This window comes from Lonchura striata, chromosome 9 (assembly GCF_046129695.1).
Source record: "Lonchura striata isolate bLonStr1 chromosome 9, bLonStr1.mat, whole genome shotgun sequence".
In the NCBI taxonomy this organism is placed as follows: Eukaryota; Metazoa; Chordata; class Aves; order Passeriformes; family Estrildidae; genus Lonchura; species Lonchura striata.
In genome coordinates this window covers 13334208-13344292 of record NC_134611.1, presented here as the reverse complement: position 1 = coordinate 13344292, position 10085 = coordinate 13334208, and the positions used below count along the sequence as shown (strand labels likewise).

The 10085-nt window shown below is 43.6% G+C and overlaps 1 protein-coding gene across 2 annotated transcripts; it reads right to left on the bottom strand.

Moving 5' to 3' along the window:
- Positions 1 to 7138, bottom strand: PRDX1 (peroxiredoxin 1). 2 transcript variants are annotated; one of them, XM_021528565.2, is made up of 6 exons: positions 7040 to 7138; positions 4210 to 4326; positions 3240 to 3393; positions 2856 to 2978; positions 1907 to 2037; positions 1 to 379 (listed from the first exon to the last, which is right to left on the bottom strand). In XM_021528565.2, the coding sequence occupies exons 2-6, from the start codon at positions 4313 to 4315 to the stop codon at positions 294 to 296; spliced, it is 600 nt and encodes a 199-aa protein (XP_021384240.1). In that variant the 5' UTR covers positions 4316 to 4326; positions 7040 to 7138; the 3' UTR covers positions 1 to 293. The 2 variants fall into 2 exon arrangements, with proteins under 2 accessions (XP_021384240.1, XP_021384230.1); XM_021528555.2 differs by having other exon boundaries at positions 7044 to 7130.
- Between the last annotated feature and the right edge of the window lie 2947 nt (positions 7139 to 10085).

The window sequence follows — 10085 nt, the reverse complement described above, 5'->3', positions numbered from 1 at the left end:
TGCTATTTTCACAAGTTTAATAGAGTTACAAAAGGATACCACTGCTCTATGTAACACATGGCTAACCACAGACACTGCATTGTCACTAAGGTCAATAGGGCTTGATGAACAGATACTGATCGTTAGGATTTGCTATGAAGGTACTGTCAACAGGACAAACTTTCCTTCAAGTAAAAAAGTTACTGTTAATAACTATAACATGATCCCTTGACTCAGATGCAATGACTTAAAGTTCAGTAACTGATACTTGCTCTTTATGTAAGGCATTACTAGTTTCCACTCAGGCTGAATGTTTATTTCTGCTTGGCGAAATACTCTTTACTTTTCTGAACATCAGGCTTGATTGTGTCACTCCCAGGCTTCCAGCCAGCTGGGCACACTGAAACGATAAGAACGTTTAAGTCTTACCAGCTGCTCCTGCAGAACATGTTTTACACAACATTAAAGCAAAGTAGCAACTCAGAACATGTACAGATCTTTGCAACATACAGACCATGCACTCAGTGTCACATGATGCTCTGTTTTGGTTGTTTCTATTTGTTCACTGGGCAGCAACACCCAGACCAGGTGTCTGCCCAGGCAACAGTGGGTCCTTTACATAAGCACTTCTCCTAGCCCCACTTAAAAGCTTCTGGGAAGTTTGATAGCAAAGGTAACACCAACTCCAGCACCCAGGTCAGAAAGGCTCTAACACAACCCTACACTTATCTCCTTGGATGCAGACTAGTCTGTATCCCCCTTATCTTTAATCCACCCTAGTCCAGCCCTCCAGCTGAATGGGGCAAGGGAAAAAGTGTTCAACTGTCACTGGCTATCAAAAAGCCACTATGATGCAGAGGTCTCAAACTTCCAGCAGGTCCTTGAGCAGCATTTTTTGAACAGTGTTCCTTTTTTACTGCCATGGAATGCTGGATGCTAGCTCCATTCAGGACTGGCAATTTTAGCCACAGAATGCTCAGCTTCTGAGTGTTGCTACACATCTTAGTCTGGTCTGTCCTGATTTAGATGTTACTGCAGTCCTAAAGTTCTCAAGGAAAACCTTTTGCCAGGTTTTGATTACTCAAAGGTGCAGTAAACACCTAAAGGCTTCATTTGTATGACATGTGACCTCTCCATCATCAAATGTTTGGGATGTCTCCTCACATGACATATGTTTATATGACACAGTCACAAAAGCAGTTTATTTTAATAAAACCTGCCACTGATTTACCATTTCTGGGGCACAGTAAGTAGGACCAGCAGCAACACATGTCATTAGTTAATGACAACTGAAGACTACTCACACCTGCATAACAATTTTGAGTTTCTGTAACTTGGTTCTAAGTTTTTATCTACAGTGCCTTTTTTTTTTTTTTTTTTTTTCACACTAGCAGAAAAACTGGCAGTATCAAATACCTCATTCCTTCTGAACTATGGGGACAAAGACTCTCATCCATTTTACCCTCACTATATACTGACAGAAAGATCAGCAGACTTACAGGAATTTTAGTAGTTAGTCTAACAGACTACATAAAACACTACATTAGTACTGATGGTCTCAACCTACCAGATCTGAGAGCAGAATCTAAATCAAGCTTACTCTTACAGGCTAAGTTACTACATGTTCTTAATTTCTGTCTCAAGTATTTTCTGTGTGTATGTGCTGGAGAAGACGTCCATCACCAAATTGATTTAAATGAAATCTCAACACGAGCAAGTACTCAAGGGATATATAATTAGAATAGGATAAAGCATTATGGTGTCCTTCAACAAGCAGATTTACAGAACCAGCTGCATTTCAACAGTCACAATTACCTGCTGTGCATAGATTGATACATGTACTTAGTACCTTTCAGTAACCCTTGATTTAACCTGCCTAGTTAATACTGCTCTTCAGAGAAAACATTAGATTGAAAAGCTCTCTTACCTTCTCCATGTTTATCTGTAAACTGGAAGGCCTGGACAAGTCTGAGGGTTTCATCAACAGAACGGCCAACAGGAAGATCATTGATTGTAATCTGCCTCAAGATCCCCTTCTCATCAATTATGAACAGACCCCTAAAAACAAACAAAAACTAGCCTTGAAGTTAAGTATAGCTTTTGAAAGGCTGATTAGACTGACTTGAGTTTCAAAACCTCAGGTTCACTATTTAGTTATGGCACCATTTGTGCCATTTACTGTGACCTTTTCCTATAAACTAACACCTTGGTGCATGCACAGCAATGGAACAGCAGCAGCTGGAATCCCAACAGGTACTAGGAGGGACAGTGCAAGTCAAAGCACTGACACAGGAAGATACTCCTTAAGGAAGATACTAGTAGGAAAAAAAAGGAAGAAAAATCCAAGGAAAAAACAAATTCAAGGAGAAACATTCTCACATTAAAAAAACCTCACTACACTCACTCACTACTGTTCTCAAAAAGACAGGCAACAGCTCATCAGTCCTCCAACACCAGGTTAAGAGTTAGCTGAAGTTCAGCTCCCTTGGCAACTTTTATGAACAGCAGACTAAAGACTTGGGGTTTAATTAATCTGCACTTTGATCACTGGACTAATTACTTGCAATCATGTTCAAGACTACATATGTCTTTCATTACCACTGTTTGCAGGTCACATGCATGAGACTCCTGCACTGAGCAGCAGGCAAAGGGAAGCAGAATTTATCTTAAAGGTAATGGAAGCCTAAGCACCACAGAGAACCAGGGACCATCTCCCCTTGTAGGAGTGTCTGACAGCCTGCAGGAGCTCACACCTAGAACAGCCAACAGCTTTAGCTGCCTGCAGGTGTTCAAGTGAACACAAGCTGTGTTCATCTCTCATGTCCATGCATTGCAATGTTACTTTATCAGCTCCTTCACCACCTCTGGCACATTACCTGTATGCAATACCTTCATCCTCCTTCAGCACTCCGTAGTCTTTGGCAATGGCACGTTTTGTGTCAGAAATCAGGGGGATTTTCATAGTGCCCAAACCTCCCTGTTTCTTAGGAGTGTTGATCCTAAAAGAAGTTTACACATTAAAAACATGGGCAGATCAGAATGAGGGCTCAAAATACAACAGAAGCTGATCCTTTCTGCAATATCATACTCAATCTGCCATGTAGCAACAGAAGAACTGATGGCAAGTATGCTCAGCTCTGTTCAGCAGCACCTGGCACTACCAATATTTACCAAGTGCCTTTGAATATACTCAGGACTCAGTTCCTGCAAGAACTGAGGCCAGGCAGAACAGTCTGTTGGGTTAAAAGGCTGATTCTTACCAGGCAAGGTGACAGAAGTGAGAGTCAACAGAAGCTCCAATTACTTCACAGTTGATTTTCTTGAATTCATCAGCTCTGTCACTGTAGGCAATGATTTCAGTTGGACAGACAAAAGTGAAGTCCAGAGGGTAGAAGAAGAACACAACATATTTTCCTAGAAAAGCAGTACAAGCAGTTAATCTGTTTGTTTTTTAAGAAAAAGCAAACAAACCAACCCCACCAAAACATGGAAAAAACCTAAACAACCACCTTAAAACCCCACCTGACTGAATTCCCCAAAACCAGACTGCCAAATTTAACAGGGAATCCTTGTCTCTTAGGTCTACTCCCACAGGCCTGCCCCAAGTACAGCTCTGGGTATGCTACACCAGAAGACCCCATGGCTGACCCTTAAGAGAGAAATGCCACAGATCTGAAAGGCTAACAGACAAGGAGACATTTTAACTGAGTAGTCTGTACCGACTCATCACCCTCATGTAGCCTGCAGCATCATTAGAAATGTACTTCTAAAGCCATCAACATGAGTATTTGATACTTCAGGCTTTCCCTTTGCTTTTAGTAAAGCTTTTTTTGGCAAAGCAGACATATTACCAGCACTCTAGAGAAAGGGACTTTGTTAGATGAAAGAATTTACTTTCCATTGACAAAGATGAGACAGAAGATGTTGCTGTTCCACAGTCTGGAAGTGTTACACCAGTTTCAGTATGATACAGAGCAATAAGCCTGATGCAAGGTAACAGTTCAGAGAGTTTTATGCTCACTGTTATCAGTTATCACAGTGGGGACATTCAGTCAGGCTGCTGACAGCCTTCTAAGCATACTGCAGCCACCACTGCACAAGTTCTGATCTCCAGCCCACTGCCAAATGGTCACTAGCAATTCAAAGCCAAACCAAGGTGCACCTTCAGATACCCTCCAGTCCTTCCTATGGCCAGACCATCTGTGTAATTAGAGAAGCACATGAAATTACCTTTGTAGTCAGAGAGCTTGATGTCTTTGAACTGTCCATCTGGCATTACAGCCGTGGCAGTAAAGTCAGGAGCTGGTTTTCCAATGAAAGCCTTTCCTGAAGACATCTTGATTTAACCTAGACAGGAGTCAACACCAATACAGTTTAGATGGCAGTACATTTGCAGCTGGAAGTAAGGATTTATTCAAAGCATCTTATCAATCTAGATTAAACACCAAAGACAGTTTATCAGCACTTGGTCTTTAAACAAGGCTTAGGGGTTAAATGAGTTTTGTCACCTGGGTAGTTGAACCACTATAGAGACTGCCAGCACTTCAAAATCTATGGCACATGGCCTCCTAAAGATACAGTAGTGGTTATCTAACCACTAATAGCTCAGCGTCTGGCAAACTCCTAGCCTAGAGCTTTACTAGTACTCAGAAAACCATACCATTCCACATGGTGGAAGAGTAGGAAGTATGTTTTTCAGAATTTTCAAGGAGAAGAACCTTGTTCAATTTTACAAGGGAATTTAAGACCTCAAACTTGAGCTTCCTGTTGATTCTGAAAGAAAATAACGTCTGTTAATCTCCAGGGAACATTGCTCTGCATAGCTACACTTAAACCTTTTGAACAATTCAATCCTTTTTTATTTGCAACCAGAAAAACTCGTGGCACACATGGAAATCACATTCTATGTTAATTACAATTTCACAGAGTCTAAATCAGTACAGCCAGGTTGTTTCCCCTTTATTTCTATTGAAAAAGAAAAAAAGGGTACACAAGGATAAAAGAATGCTACTTCTGGCTGTCTCCCCCAAAAGCTTGTCATCTGCAATACATCCCGTGTAGTATTTTTGCTCAGTCTGGGAGTGTAGTACAACTCTTTAGACTTCCAGAGCATAATCTTTCAAATAGGTAACTCTACAAACGTAATTTCTGCAGATCACATAATATTCTTAGAAGCTATTTCACTTCATTCTACACACTGCAGCACTGGCTGCCTTGGAGATGAAAAACACCTCAAAGGTTAGCATGACTCTCATGTTGCTAAGGAAAGCCAAGAGCCAAGGATTGTTCCAAGTTGTGCCTGCAAGGCACCAAGTCCGTTCTAAAAAAAGTTGAGAGCACCTCATTTCTTGGCTCCTTCCCCCTTGCCAGACACTTTTTTTCCTGGAGAACTAGCCCACAAGTCAAACATTTAGCTTTGAACCCACACCTAGCCTTTTTAGAAATGGTTTCCTTTTGCAAGTTTCTTTTACACACCCTGACAGTAATAATCCACCTCTTTATTTCCATTTTGAGAAGTGCTCACACACTCAGCATTTCTAACTGTAAAACAAAGCTCCTTATCCCCATGTTCATCCGAGGGTTTTTAGTCTTTAACTGCAGCAGACTGGGAGCGAATATGGTGGCCAGGACTAGAGATCATTTGTAGGATGCAGTGAAGTAGCCTGGCAGGAGGACATCAAGAATCCTGTACACACAAATGGAGCTGTGGCTCTCAAAGTGCAGTTCTGCAAGAGGGACAGGGGAACAGCACAGTATTTATTTGAGATGCCTCCAACTAGCAAGTTTTATCTTATAAGCAAGAGCTGCTCAGCCTGGAGTGCATGACCCCACATTTTTATCACTGAATTACATTATTTTCTGTTATCCCAGCTCAAGGTCATCCTTTTGCTCAGTACTATGCCAGTCCTTCTATATTTATTCCATCAGCAATTCTCTGGAGTATTTCACTAGATATTCAAGGTCAGACTGCTCTTTGATACTTCCCCTTTCTAAACTACAAGTTATTGCCCCTTTCTCTGGTACCATTAAAATATTTTAATATTTGCAGGAGACTTTGGTTGCCTCACACTTCAAGAGAGCCATGTGCTTTCCTCAGAGCACCCGCTGTGATCTGCCAACCCTTCTGCTATTCCGTGTGGGGTCCGCGCGTGTTCTGCTCGGATTTTTAGCCACAGCATTTCCTAACCCGCAGAGGAGCAGACCACAGAATCATTGTTACTTCCGTTCATTCTGCAGGAAAGTAGAATGAGCACCTTAAACCAAATACACTCGAATCCGGCCAGAGTATCTTTGTTGCTCATAGCCGCAGACGGCCTCAATTATCTTCAAACAGCAATTATAATGAGCCAGGCCTGCTCTCTTGAGCGAGCGATTTCATACCTTTAGGGTGCCTCGAACAAAAGCGAAAGGCCGTTTCAAAAGGCGCCATCAGCCTCCCCCTCTGCCACCTCCAGACTGTCACACAACGCGGTCGGGCCGCCGCGGCCGCGCTCGGGGTGCGACACCGAACCGCGGGCATCGCGCACGGACCGCGGCACGCGTGGGGCCCCGGGGCGGCCCCCGAGCCTGCCCCCGCTCTGCGACCGGGGAACCCGCCCCCTGCACGTCCCCGAGCCGCAGCCAGCGCTCGGCTTTGGGGTTTCTTAAGGCTTAGGAGCGAGATGCCGCCTCCTTGTCGGGGAAGGGGCCGCTCGGCTCCCTGCGGGCGCCCTGCGCGCTCCCCGCCCGCGGCTCCGCCCCGCGCAGCGCTGATAAAGGCCGGAGCGTTGGAACGACTTCTCTGCTCGCTCTCCCCGCCAAAAAAAGCCCAAACCAAAACCAGGGGAAACTGAACACGGCGGTTCAGGCGGCAGCGATCCTTCGGGAGCGGGACGCGGGGAGAAAGGGCTCGCCCCACGCGCCTCGTTCAAGCGCGCATCTGAGCAGAGGGGGAGGGGAAAGCGAACAAAAAACCCACCCAAAGCAGTAACAAAAACCACACAAAAATAAAATTAAATTTTAAAAAAGCCCAAAACACTGTGCAGAGCCCGCAGCAGCCCCCAGAGCCCCGCACACTCACTCACTCGCAGCGCAGCGCCGATCCGCTCACAGCAGCCGCTCCGCCCGGCCCGCTCTGCCGCAGCCCCGCCGCGCCGCCCCCTTTATAGCGGCGCGATCTCGCGAGCGGACGCGCGGGGAGGGGAGCGCGGCCGCGCCTGCCAGGGCAGCATGACTTGGCAGATCCTTCCCTGGAGAGAGTCCCGGGAAGTGCCGCGCAAATCGCCAATGCCGCGGCTATAAACGATTGATGGGCTTGGTGCAAGAAGCGATGGCGTTTTTAGTGCCCTAATTGACCTAGCTATGATTATTTGAAGTCCTCAGAGGGCACGCAGGACTTTGAGAGAGGAAAAGGGATGACTGGCATGTCATTCATGTGAATTAAGTGTTGGTCATTGACAGAAGTAAAACGAAACCTCTCACGAGCAGAACAATGTGTGTTCGCAGTGTTGCACAGGTGCGGTGTCAAATCTCCATCCTCTCGCTCTGCATTACCCACTGCCCCCTCTCCCTAATACTCGTCCCAAGGCTTTCATTGATTCTTCTCCATCAATGGGAACACCGATCCCAGTCATGCAAGTCAGCAAAAGAAAGATGAAAACTAAGTTTAAAGTCTAATCGTTGAGCTTCAGTGGTAAAATGGAAACTCTTGGGAGTTTTGCATCATTCTGTAGTGAAGCTGCTCTGAGTGATGTTTAACATCAGTGATTTCACATAAGTGCTGTCTTTGAATCTAAAAGTGAACAAGGAGTGTGGTACTTTTTAAGGGCCAAATTTTGATTTTAAATGTGAATTTATTTTATTAAATAATAAATATCTAAAGCCATTAAGCCATATCAAAGACAAAAATGCTTGCTTCTGTCAAAAGTGATAAATGTGCTCACCAACTGATTTTTACTCATCTGTTTTGCAGTTTACAGTTGTGCTTCTTATATTTTTTAAAACTTGATTATAAATATTGATGAGGAGAAAACCACAAAGGATTAACAAACTTTAAAGGTTTATAGTCAAGATCACTGTGCAGTGTTGCTGGGTAACTATACCGTTGTGGTGGTTCACCCAGAGATGACTCATTTTGGGACCAGATGAACTTAATCCTTAATGAATACTGAAAGCAAATAACATGCATATATGTACTCAGGAAAAAATCTGCACTCACTTCCATGCAACTAATTTATCTACTTCTATTGCTATAGCATGCTTAATCTTTTACAGGAAGAAGTTTACTTTCTTAACATCAGCACTGAGAATTGAGGTCTATATATTGAGATATGTATATACTTCTCCATCGCCTCAGGCCAATGAGCCTGTGAACAGATTAACTCCTGAAAGGTCAGGCAGTTCTAATTAAAGCCTCCAGAACAATGTAGTGCCACTGCAACGCTGGCATGTTTACAAATGGACAAAGTAATCATGACTTTCTCGTGGTTTCTGACTCCTTCAATGCTTGTTATGCTGATTTCTCATAATTTCAGATGCACAATATACCCAGTATGGTCTGCAGGTTGTTCCAGGTTTGTGCTGTAAGCATTGCCTTTCCATTCAGATGTCTATGGCCTCATTACTTTTGATTAATTTCTGAGCTTGTCTTTCCAGATGTCAGTTTTTGGAGGTTTTGGAATAATAAATTGTCAGGGCCACTTCTTGTTCAGTGAGCACCTGGGTTTCTGTAGCCTTTCTCAACCTTTAGATGTAGGATGCTACTTAGATTAAAACAATCATGTTTTCCAGGAAAGAAAGGGCAAGTCTACCCCCGCAGGTGCTGGAAGGATGGAGTTCTCTCCACACAGCAGTGTAACTGTGCTGTCCTGTACTGATAAAATAGCTGCCAGACAGGATCAGCTTGTACCTGATTAGCATGGAGCATCAGAGCCCAGTGCAGGCCTCTCTGCACCCAGCCACTCCGACAGGGACACAATAAGTACTTCATCTATCAACAAAGAGGAGCTGGCAGGCCCTGCAGTGCCAGAGCACTGAAACTACCCAAACTGGGAGCCAAACTAGCTTTCACATCCATCATTTTGATTACAGTATCTCTCATGTATCTTGGTTGGGAATGGGCCCCTGATGTGAAAAAACAAATGCCCTGCTGTGTGTAAAAAGAAAGGCAAAGAAACTGGACCTGTTTCAAAACGTTACCACACGTTTGGGTTTCCATGCATTTGAGAATAGTTTTGTGTAAGAGTATCAAAGATTTCCAGAATAAGATAAATTTGGCTGGAATAGTAATGGATTTGGCAACACTAGGCATGCCCCTGGGGCACACAGCAGAGGTAGTCCCTGCATGCCCTCAAAAGCCAGCACACTGGGACACCCTCACACATTCCCTGTGGAGTTCATCACTGCATGTGCCAAAAGTCCACTGAGTCCTGAATATACCAAACCTCCTACATACACATGGTACTACCAGAGGCACAGTCAGAGTCAAGTCCTGGCCATGTGGGGACTATTTAATTTAATGTGTGCAGAAAGTCAGCTAACAAGTCAGCAACTAACAAGTTCCATGGGGCATTTATGCACAAGCAGCTGGTGCACAATCATTTTAATGAAAACAACTGCATGCCATTAAATATACAATACACATAGCTTTCCTTGTTTGAATCAAGTTTTTGACCTATTTCTAGGTCAAAATTACCTCTTCTCTGATTTTTTTTCAATTAGCAGGCTATTACTGTATGTTTGGATAACCACTGCCTTTTGATTACAAAATTTTTCAGTCTTCCTTACCTTTTCTCTTTTACTCCCCTATTACATTGCTGGAGGCTAAGGTTTGTTAAAGTTTTCATATGTGAGATTTACATAATTCAAGCATCTTCTTTTGCTTGAAGATTGTGGACTTTCAAATGGATGTGTTTGCCAGGGTCTTCATAAAAATAAATCAAAATCAGCAGTGATTCCTCCCCCTTTATTCTTTCATTTCCCGACTCCTGTTACTTATAATTGTCTTGTCCTTGCACTTTTCTTCCACTTTCCCTTATTTTGTCAAAACAGGCTGTGCAGCATGAAAATCTGGTCACATGCATGCCCAAGAGATTAACTGACCTTTGTGCCTTTAAGTCTCCTGAGCA

Excerpts from the sequence above, each read along its gene's own strand:
- PRDX1 (XM_021528565.2), bottom strand. The coding sequence starts at position 4,315 with ATGTCTTCAGGAAAGGCTTTCATTGGAAAACCAGCTCCTGACTTTACT. Across the intron at positions 2,038-2,855 it reads GATGAAGGTATTGCATACAG|GGGTCTGTTCATAATTGATG; the intron begins GTAATGTGCCAG and ends GTTTGTTTTTAG. Across the intron at positions 380-1,906 it reads TACAGATAAACATGGAGAAG|TGTGCCCAGCTGGCTGGAAG; the intron begins GTAAGAGAGCTT and ends TTATCGTTTCAG.